The 20342-nt window shown below is 39.4% G+C and overlaps 3 protein-coding genes across 9 annotated transcripts; all 3 read left to right on the forward strand.

Moving 5' to 3' along the window:
- The first annotated feature begins 404 nt into the window (after positions 1-404).
- Positions 405-10568, forward strand: susd1 (sushi domain containing 1). 5 transcript variants are annotated; one of them, XM_042422204.1, is made up of 19 exons: positions 405-881; positions 1028-1168; positions 1423-1578; positions 1915-2067; positions 2350-2529; positions 3964-4143; positions 4262-4441; positions 4813-4992; positions 5074-5253; positions 5452-5631; positions 6034-6213; positions 6941-7105; positions 7304-7398; positions 7592-7778; positions 7935-8028; positions 9031-9199; positions 9326-9365; positions 9537-9630; positions 10054-10568. In XM_042422204.1, the coding sequence occupies exons 1-19, from the start codon at positions 827-829 to the stop codon at positions 10121-10123; spliced, it is 2679 nt and encodes an 892-aa protein (XP_042278138.1). In that variant the 5' UTR covers positions 405-826; the 3' UTR covers positions 10124-10568. The 5 variants fall into 5 exon arrangements, with proteins under 5 accessions (XP_042278138.1, XP_042278139.1, XP_042278136.1 ...); XM_042422202.1 differs by having other exon boundaries at positions 408-881; positions 5077-5253; positions 8950-9199; XM_042422201.1 differs by having other exon boundaries at positions 409-881; positions 8950-9199.
- Positions 10569-12113: 1545 nt separating this feature from the next.
- Positions 12114-15501, forward strand: zbtb26 (zinc finger and BTB domain containing 26). 3 transcript variants are annotated; one of them, XM_042422206.1, is made up of 2 exons: positions 12114-12563; positions 13399-15501. In XM_042422206.1, the coding sequence occupies exon 2, from the start codon at positions 13427-13429 to the stop codon at positions 14729-14731; it is 1305 nt and encodes a 434-aa protein (XP_042278140.1). In that variant the 5' UTR covers positions 12114-12563; positions 13399-13426; the 3' UTR covers positions 14732-15501. The 3 variants fall into 3 exon arrangements, with proteins under 3 accessions (XP_042278140.1, XP_042278142.1, XP_042278143.1); XM_042422208.1 differs by lacking the exon at positions 12114-12563 and adding an exon at positions 12594-12732; XM_042422209.1 differs by lacking the exon at positions 12114-12563 and adding an exon at positions 12777-12840.
- A 377-nt stretch (positions 15502-15878) lies between these two features.
- Positions 15879-20298, forward strand: p2rx4b (purinergic receptor P2X, ligand-gated ion channel, 4b). The gene is made up of 12 exons (XM_042421851.1): positions 15879-16450; positions 16630-16777; positions 16931-17002; positions 18498-18570; positions 18681-18777; positions 18866-18946; positions 19073-19214; positions 19345-19481; positions 19559-19652; positions 19749-19814; positions 19934-20038; positions 20169-20298. The coding sequence occupies exons 1-12, from the start codon at positions 16308-16310 to the stop codon at positions 20199-20201; spliced, it is 1191 nt and encodes a 396-aa protein (XP_042277785.1). The 5' UTR covers positions 15879-16307; the 3' UTR covers positions 20202-20298.
- The last annotated feature ends 44 nt before the right edge of the window (positions 20299-20342 follow it).

Here is a 20342-nt window from a genome sequence, read left to right on the forward strand (position 1 = left end):
GGTTTGAGTGACAGAAAGACTCCAGTTAGGACCCTGCTGGGCAGAGAGATAGCAGCTCATCAGACTTATCTCCCCTTCCCACAGCACTCCAACTGACACCCCTCCAGCACCCAATACAAACCCTGTGGTGTGAAAGGGAGGGATATGTGTTCAATTGACTTAAAACACAAGTTAATGCCTCCACTGTGGGGCAGTTTGAAGGCTTTTGATACTTTTCTGGGATATATTTGAGTCACTTGTATAAAGGTTACACTCTTTTTTTAAAATCCACTGGCCAACAGGTAAGCTGCACTGTAATATTCACCCAGTTTTTGGTCTCTCTTTTTGGCAGTGGCAGTTGGTATTGAACCGTATTTAATGCAATTTTCTGTATGAAAGCACATCATTCTCTACACACATGGCAATGATGAAGTTAATTTGTTCCTAAAAGACACACTGGTGTGTTAAAAATGCCACACTGTTTGTAACAGGGCTTCCAGCAGGTTCATTAGGCCAAATATAGCCCTTATCAGCCACTGCAGCATGAGTGTGCAGTTCACCAGAGTGAGCACGAGCGTATCATCAACACAAGTGAATGTGTCACAAAATGACAGCTGAAACCACAAACAAACACCAGCTGCAAGAGGACCATTGAGAAAAGGAGTCATTTCTCTGGGTGACCTCAGCTCACCCATTCACAGCATCCTCTCAATCCTGGTTATCAAATCCGCTCAGTGTCATCATGGTCCACACAAGACGGAAGTAAAAAATAGACAAATAGGAGATGATTATGAGGAGGTTGAGTGTCTGGTGAAGTGAAGAGAACAGCAGAGACACTCAAGAGAGGATGGATGAGCGAAGCAGAACTATCATCGTGTTTTTTCTGCTCTGTGCCATTGCAGGTGAGAATGATGATTATTGATCAGAATTTATATTTTTTGGCATGTATATTAATATCTGTACAAAAACTATACTATACCAGGACAGTTCTGCTACAGTAAAAAAAAAAAAAAAAAACACTTTCTTGATGTCCTTTCCTCATTGTCAGACATGCCAGCAGCAGGCTACACTCTGGATGTGTGTGCCACCTGCCACGCTAATGCCACATGTGACGACAAAGCTGATGGCTCTGGCAAAGTTTGTAACTGCAAGTATGGCTTTGTTGGAAATGGAAGAACCTATTGTCAAGGTAAGAGAAACTCTACTTTTCGTATTTTATATCATGTGAAGTTAAATGATAAGTCTCTTCAGAGGTTTTGTAATGAGAACTGCAGCCTGAATTGAATTTTGAATTCAAAGTTTAAAAGTTAATTGGTCAGTTATAACTCTGGACATTCAATAACCTCATTCATTGAAACTGCTCTAATTCATATTGTATACCTGTACATTTAAACCTCTTCTCTTTTATCTTGAAGTGTAATAAGTATTTTATTTTTCTTCCAGATAAAGATGAGTGCCAGATAGGAGCCAGTAAGATCTGTGGACAGCATACCACCTGCCACAACACATATGGCAGCTACTACTGCACCTGCCTGAAAGGATTCAGCCCCTCAAACAACTTGCCCGTCTTCATCCCAAATGATGGAACCAACTGCCAGGGTGAGTTTAGACTGGAGCCAGAAAAGTGTACCCCAATAACTGTGACGTGAAAAATACAACAAAAATATATGCAAAATTTACATAAATATGTTCATGGAGTCACACATTCAAGATTCAAAAGTCCATCGAAAACATTACATATGAAACCATATTATTTTTATTTTGCATCAAATGCTCAGTAATTCATTTCCAAGAAGTAATAAAAATGTCTCAAATCTAATTAATTACTGGCAAGAGAAAAAGCTGCACCCGACTGAAATTACAGTTTACCTGTAAAACAAACTGGGTGACATTATCATGTTGATGTCACACGCTCATTTCCCATTGGCTGTGCAGACATTAACGAGTGCAAGATCACAGGGCAGTGTGGAGAGGGGGGTCAGTGCAGGAATCTGGAGGGCACTTTTGAATGCAGCTGCCAGCTGGGATACCGAGTCCACAACGGAGCAGAGCCCTTTCACCCTGACAGGCACAACGCTTCCTGCAAAGGTAAAACTGCATTAATTAATTCACAGTAAAGTACTGGTGTAATGCTTCACTGCTATTGTAAGTCAAAATATCTGCTGTGGAAAAAACTTATCAGCTGTTGGATTGAGTTTACAACACCCAATGATATTAGTGTTTGTGTCTCTCAATTTAATCCTGCCATTTTATTTTCTGGCTGGCATAACAGTCGAAGTCCTCATGAATGAGGAATCAATAGAGATGTTGTAGTCAGCAGGAGAAAAGCTGGATCTAAACTGTACTGTTTCATGTTCTTACTCAACTCAGTGGTGGACTGTGGCCAGCCGGCCTCACCGGAGGACACGGTGCTGCTGCCAGGCACAGGGACCACATACGGCAGTGTGGCCAGGTTTGAGTGTGATGAAGGCTTCCTGTGGAGGAGTGGAGACAACACCTCTGTGTGTGGGGCTGATGGACTGTGGAGGGGAGCAACCATGGTCTGTGAAGGTAACAAAACACAAGCAAACAAATCTACCTCTCTGCAGCTTTTATTTTCTCTTCAAAAACAAACCATTCATGATCATTCATCAGGACACAATGGCTCTGAACTTCACATTTTCCATGATTTTAGTAGAAATGTGTGCTTCTTTGATTGTTTGGCTGTTCTGATGTTCTTAAAAAATGTTTAACCTTTATAACTTGGGACCTCAGAGACTCAGGACCATGTTGCACCACGTCTAATTCATTCATTTTATTCAATTAAGCCCTCAAGTCCCCTGTATTCCTCAAACTATTTGTTTTTAACACATTTCTAGTGTCAAACTTCTGAAAATGTTGAGAATCATTTTTTCTTCATCAGTTTTTCTATTATTTTCTCTAACAGGTTTGTTGGGTCTTTATGAATTTACTGTATGTGCTACTGTGTATGTTTCACAGTAGCAAGTATTGTTGTGTTTTCTTGTTCGGTCTCATTTTGTTTGACTAATTATTTGAACACAGACACAAAAGAGAAGAAGCTTCTTTTTGTGAACTTCATGTCACAGTAACATGATGGATCAGCACAAGTGTGTCTTCAGAGCAGCACAGTGTTTAATATTAGAGGGTTTTGATGAGAGATATTCTGAAAATGGAAACATGCCTAAAGCAACTGATGATAAGTTTTGTTTGTGGCTAAAAGTGATCAGTCCGACAATGTTAGGTCAGAGGTCATTGAACAGTCACAGTATGAGTAACCCACTGTAATATACAGTATATAAACATAGAATACAACAGACTACACTGAAAGATATCAATAAGCTCCGAAAATAAATCTATCTAGCTATCATATCAATAATCTAGTAACAAGTAATCTACATCTTCATAAATCATCAAATTTATCTGATTAATTATCGTTATAAAGTATTTTTAATATATCAAAACATGACATTTCCTTTCTAGTGACGGCTTACTTTATATGTATGTCAGGATTAATTACAGTGTTACCAGGTAAAGACTTCTAGACTGGACTTTGGGCTGATTGTTAGATTGAACATGTCATTGCTTGTCATAGCTATTCTCAGCTCAATTTTGTTTGATTCAGAGTATTTCTTTAATCAAAGCTACAATGAGAGTAAATTTAGGTTTGAAGGAGATTTTCAATGTTGATAATTTGATCAATTGGGTTTATTGTCAAGCTGCAATGATGCAGTGAGCACATCAGTAGGCATCAGTGCCATGAAAGAAGCTGTCTGTGCAAGATTTTTACGCCTTAAGAGAAGTGCTAAAATTATTTTCTCACTGATGATGATATTGACAGCGCTTGTATTTAAACATACGCTGAGTTTCTAATAAGTTTCAGGGGCTACAGGATCATGAAACCAACATGTAACTGATCGATTGGAGTTCTTGGCGATTTTCCAGTGAAAACAGTTTCATGCAGCGTGTAACTGCTTTGGCTCTCAGGGGTTTACTGTGGCTCTCCCCCTGCCCTCCCTCACTCACATATGCTGTGGAATAAACGCACGATGATGGGCACTGAGGTGGTTTATCAGTGTGACTCTGGATATTATAACGTTGGAAAGGGCAATGTGTCCGTCTGTACTGCTGCTGGACAGTGGGAGGGAGCATCTGTGCTCTGCCAAGGTACAGTCACTGCTCTATCACATGATATTTAAAGGTTTTCTGGTTTCTGAATGGACTAAACTGAAAGTGAATTGATCTTAATCCTGCTGTTCATATTACACTGTTGTGGTGCATGTAGAGATCTTGTGTGGAAGTCCTCCTTTAATTGAATCCACAGAGCAGGTGTGGAACGGTAACTCAGCCCCTGGCAGCACTGTGCTCTATTTCTGTAAAGAGGGCTTTTATAACAAAGGAGGACTTAATGTATCCATCTGTAATGAAAACGGTCAGTGGATTCCCCCAACTCTCTCCTGCCAAGGTAATTCAAAATATCAATGAAACGCTGAAATCTCTTTCCAATTATGAAAAAAAACGGACTTTAATTTCATTTCATTTCTAAGTATTTCATTAAAAAAGTTGTATTATTTTTCCTTTAAAGGCATGCACACAGGTGTTTTCACTTCTGGCTAATTAGTCTGTGCTTCTCTAATCAATCAAAATAGAATGAAATCACCTGTGTGTGCTGTAGCATACAGTAGGTACAGGGCAGAGATCCTTATGTGAACATAACTACCACTTTTGTCAAATGGTTTCCATTAGAATAAATTTTCTTTTATGTAAATATGTTATGTTTTTGGTATTTTTAAAAACTTTGTATAACTCCTCCATGTGTGTCATTTCCTGTTCCAGAGATATTATGTGGAGATCCTCCTATACTGCCCCACACTGGGCAAATGTGGAACAGCAGCTCCACTCCTGGAAGCACAGTGACTTACTACTGTAAAATAGGATTTTATCAAAATGAAGGAAATAATAGGTCATTATGCACAATTAATGGTTACTGGACAGAGGCGAACATCTCATGCAAAGGTAACAACAACGCTGTGGTTGGTATTTAGAATTTAAAAAATGCTGTCACCCTGTAAAAGATTGTGATTTTCATCTCTGTAGAAGTTGACTGCGGTGCGCCTCCTGACATCTCTCATTCAGTTCTGCTGTGGGATCAAATCTCCAAAGTGGGATCTCAGGCTGTTTATCAGTGTAACTCTGGATATCGCAGTGTTGGAGAGAGAAATGTAACAGTTTGTACTGCCAGTGGAGAATGGGATGAGGCCTCTTTGTTCTGCCAAGGTGATAATGCTGTCACCAAATGTGTGAATAATGGCTAAAAACATGTCATCTAATTGTCTCATTTGTCTTCACATTGGCTTAAATCTGGCTTTTTTGTTTTTTAAGTAAATGCTGTATTTGTTACATAATCCATCCCCTCAACATTTCAACATTGTAGCTAGCAGTGATCTTTGATGACTTGCTGTCTTTTTGTTGTAGAAATCAATTGTGAGGAGCCTGTTTTAAAGTCACACACTAAAACACTCTGGGATGGAACATCACACAATGGCAGTGTGGTGTATTACCAATGTGATGAAGGATATCACACAAGGAGCCTGAGAAACTACTCAGTATGTGGAGAGAATGGACTGTGGGAGGATATTGATCTGTTCTGTGAAGGTGCAACGTTTAATGCACTAAACTGATACTAATTAGTTTTAATTTCATAAAATTCACATATATAGATATCGACAAATAAATTCTGAATGTATTTGTAACATTATTTAGCTTTGCAAATGTCTAAGTAGTTGAAGCCCAATACTGGTCTCTATGAACTTAACACAACTTAACACAGACATTTCAGCTCTATGTAATTGTAATACGGGTCTTGTTTTTGCATGAGACACACATACATGTATTTCACCTGAGGACTCAAAAGGTCAGGAGCAGCCAGAGGAAGAGCCAAACATGATGAGAGTTTTCTGCATCATTTTTGTTTCATATCCTGTTCACCTCTGGAATGTAGTGGTTTGTTTGTTTTGCTTTTGGCACATTATATACCTGATTCATGTCTGTGCGCAGAGATAAGCTGTGGTCCCCCTCTAACCCTTCCCCATACTAACCTCCTGTGGGACCGCACCAGTAGACCGGGCAGTGTGGTGCTGTATGAATGTATGGAGGGATTTTACCAGGAGAGTGGAAATGGTATTTCAACATGTTTAACATCAGGAGAGTGGGGAAAAGTATCAGTAAAATGCAAAGGTACAGTAACAAAGTCTGTGCTGCCCTACAAAGGCAGACAGTAGTAACTTACAGAAACAACATCACAGGAATTAGTTTGGAAAAAGTTGGTAAGACCAGCTGTGACTGTCCTCCACCAGCCTTTACTAGCTTGAGTCTGTGCTGTTTGCTTTTTACCACTGTTTTGTAATTCCTGAATATTTTACATGTTTTTTTTTTTTCCCGAAGAAAAAAATATTTCTATGGCATACTACGTTTTATATGGTAAAAAAAAAAAAAAAAACTCTTAACTCTAATTCAACCATTTATGTAGTAGGGCATTATACAACATACATATATTTAGGTGCAGGAGAGTCAGTATTTACATGTTATTGATAGGTTTTTATTGGTTTATGCTCAGTTTTAAAATTTGCTTTACAGAGTCTACTTGTCCTGTGATTGTTTTAAGTTTTGATGTAAATGTTAAGGAAACACAATCCTGCTTGTGATTTTATTTTTTACTACATGCCAACTCATCTAGTGGAGGGCAACGGGATCCCAATTTGTGTGGAATACACTATATTTCATATAAATCCTTACGATGCAATCATTACAGAGATTTTACTATTTACATACAACCTTTTGCTTGTTATTTTTTATCTTTTATGTTTTTGTTTTCTAAGGGCACATTGAAAAGAGACGATATATTCAATATGGAGGATGGATATTCAATCAATAAGTTAATCAATCAGTGTCCTTGTTTTCCTAGCTAAATGTGGCCCAATCCCTTTCCTCACCAACTCAGAGGTGGTTTGGCACAACAGAAGTGTAGTGATCCATCGCTGTGTGGATGGATACCACAGCTGGAGGGGCAGTAACATGTCTCTGTGCAGCAGCTCTGGGGTGTGGCAGAACGCTACGCTGAAATGTATAGGTGAGTAAAAAACATATCATCAGTATCATTAACACATACTTTCTGGTAATCTGCTGCTGGTGTTTGGAGATCAGATTAAACAGCCAATAATCTAAACGCCCAGCAGAGACACACAGTACTGTATATTTTGTGCTGACCAATAAAAAGTAAAGAATTTGGTTGTAACATGACTCTCTTTTCATTCCCATATCTCTACAGAAATCAAACCACCTATCAATCACCTATTTGTTTCTAATGAAAAATGTTTGCATTGGAGAGCAGAAAAGTATGAGGAGAATACGGAAGTTTACAAGGTAACAAGACTTCATCTGCCTTCTCATATACTTCATATACTTTTTCCATCATTTTTACTCATTTGCCAGCATAGAAAGTGGTGCTTCTGGTAATTTATTAACCTAACTTTCTGGCTAAATATGTGTGTGTGTGAACAGTTCCACATTTGTCATACCCTACTAACGAATAACAACATTGGTGTAACCATCCCAGGTGACCTATGTGGGCTTCAGAGACTATCAGAGGTCCTTTCGTGACAAAAGGGAGCGGTTTCTGAGCTCCAAATCTGACCAGCTGCAGGTCTGTCTCAACCTGCTTCCAGTCACCAACTACAGCATCTCCATCACTGCAGTGTCTGCCAAATTCAAAGCCACCATCACCACTAACACCAGCTTAACAGGTATCAATAACTCTTACATTGACTCTGCTCTCACAAAATGTTTCCCTGCATCTTATCGGCTTTCTAGAAATATTTAGGACTAATGTAATCTTATTTTATTTGGTGTAGTCTTGTTTATACTGAACAATGCACATTAAATCAAATAACATTTGACAGTACCTCCAGCACCAGTTGTCCACTACAGAGAATTTGAGACTCCTGTACCGACTTTGAGGCTATGCAGATCACCCAACACGCTAGACCCAATAAGGTAACAACCAACATGACGAGGGACAAGATATCTGTGTTGTGGAAAACATTGATTGGGGATGTGAACTAATGGAGGACTAATATTATCTTAAACATTTCACAATAGTGCCATAGGCTGTGATCAGCACTTCAGTCAGATCAGACCAAAAGAGTAACAAGGAGTTAATGTTTTACTGTATGAGATACAACAGACAGATGGTCCAAGCTTCAAAAATACCTTCCAGTATTCCCAAACTGTGTATGATGGTGGTAGAATCTGGATTCATGATTCAACAAATGACTACCAGCATTTTTGAATACTTGATTTATAGCATCTTTTAGACCTTAACTCACAAACATAAACTTTTAACACATGGAATTATTTATTAAAAAAAAAAAACTATTAAAATATAGTTAATAACTCATTCATAACTGGACAAATGCCTTTAATCTGCTACACTGAACATGGATGAATATCAGTTATCAACCATCCAGCTTTAATGGCTAAAATGGTGATGTCACCATGTTGATATCCAGCATCACCCAAACACTAAGAGAAACATAATCATTAGAGATGAATTCATATATGTGTCATGTTACCTTTATGTGTTAAAATATCTATATTTATGGATAATAAGCCACATGAATAGTAGCCTATTTTATAATTTGTCAATGATTATCAATCCTTTTAAAGTTGACATGTGTCATACTAATAAACCTAAATATAAAATGTTCAAATCAATTTTGATATCATGGTTTAATTACTCACTGTATATGAAACCATAGTGTGTCTAAAGTGTTACCATAAACCCTGTAACAAAGAGGGTGTTGCTATAGTTACAATAGCTCCTAAATGTATATGGTATCATTATACTGAAGTTAAAATGTAACTGCAATGCAATTTCAAAACTTCTCCGTTTATTTTCTGTTCTTCATTTTGCAGTTTGTACCAAGTGTTTGTGCTTCCTTTAGAGGGGATTATGGTGTTTGACTGTTCCTCACCTTCCTCACTGTTCCGCAAAAGCGAATCCTCCATAGAGTACGTCACAGCTCAGATCCACCTCAGACATGTTGGCACAGAGATGAACTTTACTGTGGGGGACGGACTCTACTACGGAAGCTTCTATAATGCACCTCTGGAGAATGGCAGGAACTACTATATCATTTTACGAGCTGTCAGTCAGTGGAAAAGGGTGGGTGCAGCTATTGTATAGTACAGAATAAAGATTTATTGGCTCAGTCACAGTGTGAAAAATAGAGTCAGATTTGAGAGAAACTGCAGCAGCCTTGATTAAATGTTTTGTTTGTTTTTCTCCCAGGATTTAAAAAGTTCCTGTGTCTTGTGGGCTAAAGTAAGAGGTAATTACTATTACTATGTAAAGCCTGTAATGTCATCTTTTAATTAGATTGATTTTTATTGATTTGGGTTACAACATTCTGAACTTATAGCAGAAGGCAACAGAAAGTATTTTAATATAATAAAATGTAAAAGCAAACAAACTGCTCACACACAGCGTTGTCTCTTTCCAGGCACATCCTATGTTCTGAAGGTTTCATCGCTGTCCGCCGCTGCATCAGTAGGACTGATTGCGTTGGTTGTTTTGGGTGGATACAGTTGCACCTGGTATAGAAGATACACATTACAGTACACACTCTGTTTATGTCATTCTATGTGTCTATGAATGAATGTTGAGTATCACTTTGCATTACTTCAAATCTTCATGGTCTAAAGTCACACTAAGGTCCCCATGATGACAGGATGTTTTAGTTTTAATATTATATTCATTTTTATGTATCTATTTATTCATAACATAATAGTTATGAATTGGAATCACAGCCTGCAAATTAAATATGCTTTTTAAAATTTTGTTTATTTCCATATCTATTAGTTTTCGTGGCAATAATAAAGTATATAGTGAAAGTAGCCATATTACATTTCACTATTTTATGACTGAGCTGCAAACAGATATTTTGTAAAACTTCAGGTAAACCACTGCAAAGGACCTAAATGTAATTCAATGTGTTTACACTCTTTTCTCTTTTTCAGGTTTTTCAAGAAGACACGACACTCTTTATTGTTGATGTTGTGTAATTTTATTTGTCAAAATGGCAAATAAAATTAGTCTTGAATTTCTAGGTGTAATTTTGTATGTTTTGTAATAATTATAATAAACCCTGTCACTGTTTTTTCAGTAATTTTTGGAATTGTGTTGAATGTTTGTAAATGAGTTTATAGATGTAAATGGCCTCATTATGGACAACAGCAGAAGATGTGAGAGTCTTTCTTCTCCACATCTGTTTCTAAACAGGGTCTTGATCACCTTCAGTTTGGAGAATGATCGCTTAACTGATGCTGTTGACACTGCTAGTGTAGCGTTTATTTTGAGGAGTTTTGTCTGTTTTTAAAACTTTTTAACATATAGACACAGGTTTAAGTTCCACTGGGCATCGCTAATGGCTAATGCAAACTTACTTTATCTCTCTCAACCTCCTCTTGCTGCCTCTCGCTGCATTTGCAGATCCCTTTGTATTGTCTTCAATTTTCTGTCTCTTCTTTGCATTCTGTAATCATAAAGTAACCCAGTGCTAATCTCCCTCTTTACAAGTGCAAGTTAATCCAAACTAAAGAGTTGTAAACACATTTTGAAAAAAGAAATACTCTGATTTCTTTTTAAGGTTTTTCTACACCACAAGGTTGATTTCCAATTTGTACCAAATAATTAGTATAGAGATGGCTAATTATGTATCTAGCTAACTAGCTACTATCTATCCATTGTATAGCATGTTATACAGCTTTGGACAGGCTTAAACATTAAACCCACTTAGAAAATACAGTCTACACACATTAGTAATGCATCCTTAATAATATTTAATCCATACACTTGTTTTAATTGCAAAAAGCCTTGCTATGTGACCTATGTCACAAACCATATGTCAATATGTCAATAGGTCAATATTGACATATCAACATAGGTCAATAGGTCAATATCAAGGTTACAGCTTAGACTGTCCTGACCCAAAGACAATAGAACAATCTAAAGAGATGTGACAGCGCAAACTAGTGAGTAGTACTGTACCAAAATCAACTGGATGGAATAATGTCGGCTACAATAGCTACAACATGTTTTAAGGGTGCTTTATTTTCCTGATGGTCAGCCTACATAAAGGATACATTCTTTTCTACTGTAATGGCCAGTTTACTCCGTCGCAAGGGCATCTTATAGGGCACAGTGTCTCATGTTCTTCACTGGAAAGGCACTTTGCAAAGTTTTCCTCCCATACAGGGCACCCTATAGGCATTTCATCATGTTTTTTCTTTCATTGAAAGGGCACTCAATTCTGCACTTCTGTATATTAGACTGAGGAGAACCCTAAATGGCACTTTTTCCACTTTTATTTCACTAGTAGGGCACCCATACAGAACCTCCAGCTCACCTCATTACAACAGCAACTCATAGGGCAGTGTATTACATCTTGTGGGGGTAGTTTACAGGGCACTATCTGATTTTCTTCCACTGAAAGGGCGCATGAGGGCACATCATGCAGATTGTCACATATAGAGGCCCTCTATAGGGCACTTCATCCTGATTTACCATAGCTAAGACAGCAATTACAGAACTTTTGTATGTTTTCTCCTTTGTGCAGGTACCTTTCAGGGCATTTTATCATTTTTGCTCTACTGTGGGGGCACCTTTGAGGGCACTTTTGCAGCATTTTTTTGTCTCTAACATGAAGCCTGACAACTTCAGATGCTCACAGCCGCCATACAATGAAGAGAACTCAGCTAATCAAGTTTGATTTTCACCTCAGACTGTCATCCAATGAAGTTCTGTTCTTGTACATAAAGCAAGAAAGAGAAGGCCTGCAGGGCATTCAGACAAAAATCCATTTATTAACATTATAACTGCAGACTTTCATTATTTTCATTATGACTTATCATATATAACTGCAGACTGGATGGTCTTAGAACATGTTCATTAATGATTCATAATCATTTATGATGATTTATGATGGTCTAATTGGTTTTTTGATCAGGGACACACAGCCTATCCGGTGTGAATGCAGTCTTTTTGTATTTTGTAGCCTTTTCATAAAACATTATAATTATTGTTGTGGTGATACTGACCGGTACTATTACAGATGTTTGACCTACTGAACACATTCAATGTGCTATTTTACCTTTTTGTCTTCTAGCTTCAACCAAAAGATTTAATAGTAAGTTCTTATAGGAGCTGTAAATAGTAAATAATGAATAGTCACAGTCACTGATAAGTCATCAGTCCTGCAGTTAATGATTATGAATCATCAGTAAAGGTTAACATGTTTCACACATGAACTTATAGTAAACTGTCTTGTGTTCGCACAAGATTAAGTATCAGCTTTCAGGACTTCAGGGGCCCATTAGTATTTGAGGGGATGAGAGGTGGTCCCAGTACACTTACTGCTCCTTTAAATTGGTTTCGCATCCGGAGCAGCAGTCTCACATCAGACAGACACAGGCCAGTGTCCCACCCGACAAAAAGCCATCCCACACGACTGTTTGCGAGCGGACTACAGGTAAAACTACAAAGCGTTTCTTACAAGTACAAACATGCTAACATAGTCAGCTAGTGATCTACAGTATGGCTGAGACCGGGGCAGATGCAGCTCAGCGGGAGTAGGCCAAAGAGAAATATGGAGGCGATTTGTGATTGATTGTTGCCATGTAGCTTACAGCTAACGTGAAGTACGGAGAGTTTATACAAGACACGCTCTTTTCATTCTGTTGCGTTGTTTTCTAAAGATTAAACCTGGACGAGCTGTTTCACTCAGATGAAAGCCAGTAACGTTACTGGTGCGTTAACGGTGACGCTAAAGTCCAGTCAACAAAAACAAATCTCCGCTTCAAAGTGTCACGTTTAAATTGTCATGTTTGTCGACCTTAGCAACAGTGTAACTAATAGAGCCTGTAAACGTTTTCGTAACCGTCTCATTTGATGGGAAAGTGACCATTATTCGGTACTATTGTATGTTGTTAGCCTACACGGTGCTCTATTGTTACCAGCAGGCGCCAAGTGCTAACCAGCATGTTTTGAAGCAGACTCTGGACGGAGTCTGTGGACTCATATTGAAGATTAGGTCATGCTGATGACGATTATAATCGACACAGGTGGTGGTAGTTATATAAACGAGCTCCATGTGTCTGATTGAAATATGAGCTGGTCTCTGTAGACCATAGCTCTTTTAATATAATGAGAAACAATGTATTATTTTCAATCTTTATAAGCTGGTTTAACAGTTGGTTAATGACTTCCTGCAATCTGTAGTAAAATATGAATGAAATATCCAAATCACACAGTTTACAGTGTGTGCCTGTTGAGGAGAAATGATGGTCTGTGCGTGTCTCCTACAGGTGCACTGCTGCTGCTGGTCGGCTCACTATGGCTCAGAACCAGGTGATCCTGCAGTTCCGCTTTGCCACATTTGGGGACTCCATGTTGCGGAAGATGAACCTCCTGCGTCACCAAAAACGCTTCTGTGATGTCACTGTGCGCATCAACCAGCTGGAGGTCCCAGGTCACAAGGTGGTGTTTGCCGCTGGTTCGTCTTTCCTGAGGGACCAGTTCATCCTTCAGCAGGACTCCAGGGAGGTCCAGATCACCATGATCCAGGAGGCGGAGGTGGGTCGGCAGCTGCTGCTGTCCTGCTACACAGGCCAGCTGGAGTTTCCTGAGCTGGAGCTGGTCCATTACCTGACGGTGGCCAGCTTCCTCCAAATGGGTCACATTGTGGAGCAGTGCACTCAAGCCCTCAGCAAGTTCATCAAACCGCAGGCTTCACAGCAGCTGGAGGTGGATGTGGAGATGAGAAGGGAGGATAGGGAGGAGGGTTTATCCTCCCAGGCCTCGAGAGAACAGGAGCACTCTCAGGTGAGGACTGTCCATCAGGAGGAGGAGGAGATGGAGCAGGTTGAGGACCACAAAAGTAGTGATGCTGATGATGATGATGACGATGACGATGTGATTATACAGCCTAAGTCCCCTCTCCAGATCTTGGACAGACATCCCAGGCAGGGTGTAGTCGAGAGTGACATCACCATAGTCAAGGTGGAGTCTGTGTCTGACGTAGCAGAAAATTCCATCACCGGTCACTTCCCGACCAGCCCCCCTGCTGCCCTGCATTCCCCTGAACCCCAACACTCGCTCATCAACTCCACTGTGGACAGTCGTAGTAGTGACATGGCGGTGCCACCTGGCATGGCCGGCTACCCGCTCAGCCCTCCTCCTCCGTCCTCTCCTGCAGAGAAACACATGGGGTTCCAGAGGAACTACGACAAGCCTCTCCAGTGGTACCACCAGTGTCCTAAGTGCTCCCGGGTCTTCCGCCAGCTGGAGAACTACGCCAACCACCTCAAGATGCACAAGCTGTTCATGTGCCTCCTGTGCGGCAAGACCTTCACACAGAAGGGCAACTTGCACCGACACATGCGCGTCCATGCCGGAATCAAACCCTTCCAGTGTAAAATCTGCGGGAAGACCTTCACCCAAAAGTGTTCTTTGCTGGATCACCTAAACCTGCACAGCGGGGACAAGCCCCACCGTTGTAACTACTGTGACATGGTGTTCGCTCACAAGCCAGTTCTCCGCAAGCACCTCAAACAGATCCATGGGAAGAACAGCTTTGACAACGCAAACGAAGGCAACCTGCAGGACGGGGGGCTTGACTTTGATTTTGGCCGAATATGAAACTTATGGACCTGTTTTTATTGGTTAAAACTGTCAGCCATTCAATTAGACATGACACAGACTTTCCATCCAAGTGAGACATTGTCCAGATGAGTCTGTGTAAACTTTACAGTTCAAGAGACTGACAGTTTATACAAAACTCAAGCGTCGAGCTTGTTTATCCTTGTATGAGAAGTCAGTGATCAGTTCAGATTTCTTGAACATGATGGCTGGTTTCGGGGTTAAACTGGAGAACACAAACATAAAAGGAGAAGTTTTCCTGGTTGACATTTCACTGTAGCTTCATTACTGTGGACTTTTTTTTTTCTACAGTATATTGTAGATGCCTTCATATCATACTTGAAAATTCAGCACTGAAACTCAAAACATAATGACTGTATATCATTAGTTTTATTGATTGAATTAACATGTCTGTGTGTCTACTCTGTCCAATGAAAAAAACAATGAAAAAATATCCATTTGTATATTGTGTATACAGTTCAGTGTAGCCTCTTTCTTTCCTGTGATTATATTACATGGACTTTATCACTAAAAGAAACTTGAAAGCAGGTGGGTAGATGAATATTTTATTGAAGGCAAGCTACACCACCTTCTCTTAGTGACGAATGGGATGCCAAAGTGTCTATTTGAACTGGAATGGTTCGTTTTTGGGGTTTTTTTACAGACTGTCTCTATAGCGGAGGTACTTTTGGACCAAAGTGACATTTTTTCTGTCATGTGTTCATGGAAATCATTGCGTGTTATGAAATTAAAAAGTGACTCTTAAACAATTTTGGTTTTCATGGTGTTGCTGTTATGTATTTCTTTGTAAGAGTTAGGAGTTGTCAGATCTGTCGCAGCTCTTATTTGTTGTGTATTTATTCGTGTACAATGCAGATGAGAGAGGAGCACAAATGTCTTCCTCAGAGTGTGCAGGCTCAGTGTTACAAGTTTCTTATCAGTTAGAGTTTGCATTGGAGTTAAACTCTTGAAGTATCTGAATGTGACATGTAGATTTGTGGTGAATTGTTTAAACAAAGGTGTCATTGTGTTTGCTCCAGTACATTCTGAGTATCTCCAGATTGGTGAGTAGATTACTAAAGAGGATGAATAGAAGTGCAGTTTCTGCATGTAGAAGTTAGTTTTTTACCCTCCAGTCATGTACTTCTCACAAACTGAAATCATTAACTTCTGTGTGTTGTATATTTAAGTTGTGGGTTTGTGACAAGCTGTTATGGGATTTTCAAGTATGAGGCATTGATCCAGTCACCAGCTGCTAACCATCTCCTCCTCCCAGCCTAGAGGTGGTGATGTTACATCTCCTGACACAAGAACTGTAACATCACAGCCATATTTTACACACTGTTTACTTCAGAACTGGTTTATTTACAGCAGGGGCTCCTATGACGCTGCTGGCTAAGGAAAAGACTGGACTAGTGCCTACACACACACACACAGGCCTGAGTTAAACGGGCTGATGGTCAAAGAAGTGGCTGTACAGTGAAAATGATTTGAATACAATGATTTGAATAATGGTAGGCATGTGTGCTCCTCACTGCTGCACAGTTCATCCATCACTGGTGAATGTGGTGCAGCAATGAGCCGGGCTGCAGGCTGCTGCCAGAAGTCTCTGCACTATGTGTTTGATTATGAAACTCCAAAAACATTGGTGATACCAAACATATGGGTAGGACTTGTCTTCAGATTCGTCCAGCTTCTGGTGGTGCTGTATGTGGTGGGGTAAGTAACGAAAAGCTTTGATGGGGGAACTTTGTGTTACCAGTATGCAAGGGTTGTGATTTTGTTAAACGTGAATCCACAACTAAACTGGTCATGATAAACATTTGTAATGGACTTTATGGCCACTTGTTGTGATTTAATTGCATTGTTAACTAATTCATACCGCTGTAAACCTGCAGGTATGTGTGTGTGGTGCAGAAAGCGTACCAGGATACAGACTCTGTCATCAGTACTGTCACCACCAAAGTGAAAGGTTTCGCCTTCACCAACACATCTGACACAGAACCACATTTTTGGGACGTGGTTGATTATGTTATGCCACCTCAGGTATTTAAACATACAGTTCATCTCTATTACAGATACATTCCTATGTAATAACCCCTCTATCTTGACTTAACGTGTGATCTGTACTGGCAGTTGTAGTCAACTAATCTATACACACTTGCCTTGTGACATTTGTGCGTCTCCTCTGTCTAACAGGGTGATCATTCTTTCTTTGTGTTGACGAATATGGTTATTACACCCAAACAAACTCAGACACACTGTCCCCAGGTGAGTCACTAATACTATGTGATATGAAATTATATGGTTTCCATCCTCCGGACAGACGACTTTATGATGAACATTGTTTGTTACTTGAAAACATGTAATTGGAGTATTGGTCATTTATTTCAGAGTTTAGCACTGATTTGTTATATAACTTTTAGGGCTGCAATCAATGATTTTTTTTTAAATTATTATCAGTTATCTGTCAATTATTATTCTAAGGAACTGATTCATCATCTGTAAAATGTCAGAAAACATAGAAAAAAGTCCCCCAGTATTTCCCAGAGCCAGTGGTGAAGTCTTGAAATTGTTTCTTCTGTCCAACCGACCGTCAAAACCCAAAGATATTCAAAATTAAGATTATGTAAAACAGAGACGAGTGTACTTGAACCTGACTTAAACAACCAGTTTTTTAATCAAAATTGTTGTTGATGAATTTTTTGTTGATTTGCAAATGAACAAAACAAATCAGCAATGAACTGACTAATGACTTCAGCACCAGTAACCTTTTTGGACCAGATCTTAGCCTGTCGGTCAGTCCACCACTTGGGTCCAGACTGAAATATCTCAACAACTATTGGATGGATTGCCATGAAATTTTGTTAGTCATCACCAATGAATGACTTGACTGATCTAGTACCATCATCAGCTCAGAAACTGATATTATCCAGTACTTTGGTTTATTCCCAAATACTTGCAAAGCAAATGTCATTCCCATCAGCTTCAGCTGCAGTTTGTAATAATAAGCGCCAATAAGAAAATATTATTAGTCTATGATGCTAAACTAAGATGATTAACATGGTAAACATTACAGGCTACCTGATAAAAACAGCATGTTAGCATTGTACTAATAAGGGCTACAATCCATTTAGCTTTATCTGTTCCAGCACCGTTATCTTGCATGCTGGCTCATGGCCTACCGGTAGACTCCAGTGGAACAGAGCCATTGTTAATGGTATTAATTACAACCTGTGCTGTTCTTCATACGACAAGTCAAAATATCTGCTGTGAAAAAGGCCCATTCATTTTGTTGATTGACAATTTGATTAATTGACTAATAATTTCAGCACTAGTGACTTTGCACCCTATTGGATCAGTTGTTTTATGTTATATTACAACCTGCCTAATCAATTACAGAACAAACTGATGAGTTATATCTCATGCTGTTGTGGTTTTGTTTCATTTGTTATCATGTGGACTGTTCAGAATTAAAACAGAAATTCACTTTATGCAGCAGAATGTTGTAGCAGCCAGATGAGCCAGCTTCAGATCACTGCTAAAATGTCCTTCAGGATTTCTACCGGCTGTGAAATTGAATTGTTTTCATTGTTGGGAATGATGAAATTACTAATGAAATCATCAAATTGCTAGGCCATGGATATGCTTTAGTTGCGTAAAGATAAGGAAAAGTCATAGAACTAAAGGTCATGATGGGAACCCTGCACATTATTTGGATTGAGATAGTGACAGATTAACACAGTTAATGTGATTCCTCCTCCAGCTTCCAACTCCATCAACTACTTGCGTGGACGACTGTGACTGTATCGTGGGACACGCTGATCCTCGAGGAAACGGTAGGGACCTCCCTCACAGGCTGGCATCCCACTGATGTGTGTTGATACATCAGCTATAAATCATTTAATACCATACAGCAAAAAGCAGCTGACACCTGTTTTCCACCCAGGTATACAGACAGGACTGTGTGAGAACTACTCCACAACTGTCCGGACCTGCGAAGTGCTTTCATGGTGTCCTCTTGAAAAAGAAACCAAGATGCCTGAGTAAGAACATGTGCAATGCCCATATTATATATGTGTTAATATTTAAATTTACAGTAGATATAGCTTTGACATGCTGTTTCTCCCACAGACGTGCACTGCTGGCTGCAGCAGAAAACTTCACAGTGTTGATCAAAAACAGTGTGACGTACCCGAACTTCAACTTTCACAGGTCAGTGTTTCAGATTATAAAACAAAGACAAGAAAGATGTGTAGAGACTCTTATCAGTGCAGTATATGCAACATGCTGTTTTATTGTGTGCCATTATATCAAAGTAAATCTTCCTTCCTTCTTCAGAAGAAACATATTGCCACATATTAATTCCTCATATCTGGGGAAGTGTGAGTTCAATCGTACAACAGACCCTTACTGTCCCATATTCCGCCTCAAACACATCGTTTCAGAGGCTGGAGAGGACTTTCAAGACATGGCTATGAAGGTACGCTCAGAATTTAATGCTTTCAGTGGTCAGGTCTCACACAAGTGATCAAAGTGTTGTGTATCTACCCTTAAACAATACAAATGTGAATAAAGAATTAAGTTTTCAGGGTTTTTTTATATTTCCAAAGGGTGGCATCATTGGTATTATTATTGACTGGAGCTGTGACCTGGACTGGTGGGCAGGGAAGTGTTACCCCAAGTACAGCTTCCGCAGGCTGGACAGCAAAAGTCCTGTCAATAATGTTGCTCCTGGATTTAACTTCAGGTGAAGCTATATTTGACACAGCCTTATTAATAAATTGATGGAGATGGCAAAACTGGTTAAACAAACATTGCTTGTAGGTTCGCCAAATACTACATGACGCCAGATGGAGAGGAATCTAGGACCTTGATCAAAGCATACGGGATCCGGTTCGACGTCATTGTTTTTGGAACTGTGAGGCCTTAATCAATTGCAATGACTTCATTAAAATGTGTGTGATTAATTTAAGGTGCATTGACTCAAAATGGGGTTTTTATTTTTGTCTTATAGGCCGGAAAGTTTGGAATTGTACCCACCATAATAAACTTGGGAGCAGCGTTGTCATTCCTTAGTTTGGTAAGTAGCCTGTTCAGTTCTGTATTTCATTACAGGTTTCCTGAGTAAAAGATGATGACATTTCCCTGGAAAAAGCTGTGGCCCACCAAATTGCATTTAACCCATTTTTCCCCCTTCAGGTGCCTGTAGTTTCTGACTGGGTCATGTTGACATGCATGAGGAAAAGAGATCTTTACAGTAAATATAAAGTCACATATCTGAATGAGGATGGTGACAGTGAATCAGTGAGTGGCTGACCCTTTAATTCTTTAAGTTTTACATTCATCGCTGCTGGCAGTTATTATTATTGAAATAAATGTTCCCCAAAAATGTGTCAATCTTTTCAATGTGTTTCTTCATATTTTTACAATACAGGTATCATTGGGCACCTCCTATGGAACCCAGTAGCATGGTCACCTCAACATCTGGACCAGCAGGTGATCCGGCCCTGCTCGGAAAAAACTGACATGAAAACAGAGATTTTCAACGTCATGTAAATTCTTCAATAAAGCCTAAACTTGTAAATGTAAAGGATGTGAAATGTATGAC

This window comes from Thunnus maccoyii, chromosome 9 (genome assembly GCF_910596095.1).
Source record: "Thunnus maccoyii chromosome 9, fThuMac1.1, whole genome shotgun sequence".
Classification (NCBI taxonomy): Eukaryota; Metazoa; Chordata; class Actinopteri; order Scombriformes; family Scombridae; genus Thunnus; species Thunnus maccoyii.

What these genes read in the sequence shown, in the direction of transcription:
- p2rx4b (XM_042421851.1), top strand. Translation starts at nt 16,308, where the DNA reads ATGAGCCGGGCTGCAGGCTGCTGCCAGAAGTCTCTGCACTATGTGTTT. An exon ending in CGCTGATCCTCGAGGAAACG is followed by an intron (nt 18,571 to 18,680) that starts GTAGGGACCTCC and finishes TTTTCCACCCAG; the next exon opens with GTATACAGACAGGACTGTGT. An exon ending in AGGATGGTGACAGTGAATCA is followed by an intron (nt 20,039 to 20,168) that starts GTGAGTGGCTGA and finishes TTTACAATACAG; the next exon opens with GTATCATTGGGCACCTCCTA.
- susd1 (XM_042422201.1), top strand. Translation starts at nt 827, where the DNA reads ATGGATGAGCGAAGCAGAACTATCATCGTGTTTTTTCTGCTCTGTGCC. An exon ending in GGCGAACATCTCATGCAAAG is followed by an intron (nt 4,993 to 5,073) that starts GTAACAACAACG and finishes TCATCTCTGTAG; the next exon opens with AAGTTGACTGCGGTGCGCCT. An exon ending in AGTATCAGTAAAATGCAAAG is followed by an intron (nt 6,214 to 6,940) that starts GTACAGTAACAA and finishes TTGTTTTCCTAG; the next exon opens with CTAAATGTGGCCCAATCCCT.
- zbtb26 (XM_042422206.1), top strand. Translation starts at nt 13,427, where the DNA reads ATGGCTCAGAACCAGGTGATCCTGCAGTTCCGCTTTGCCACATTTGGG.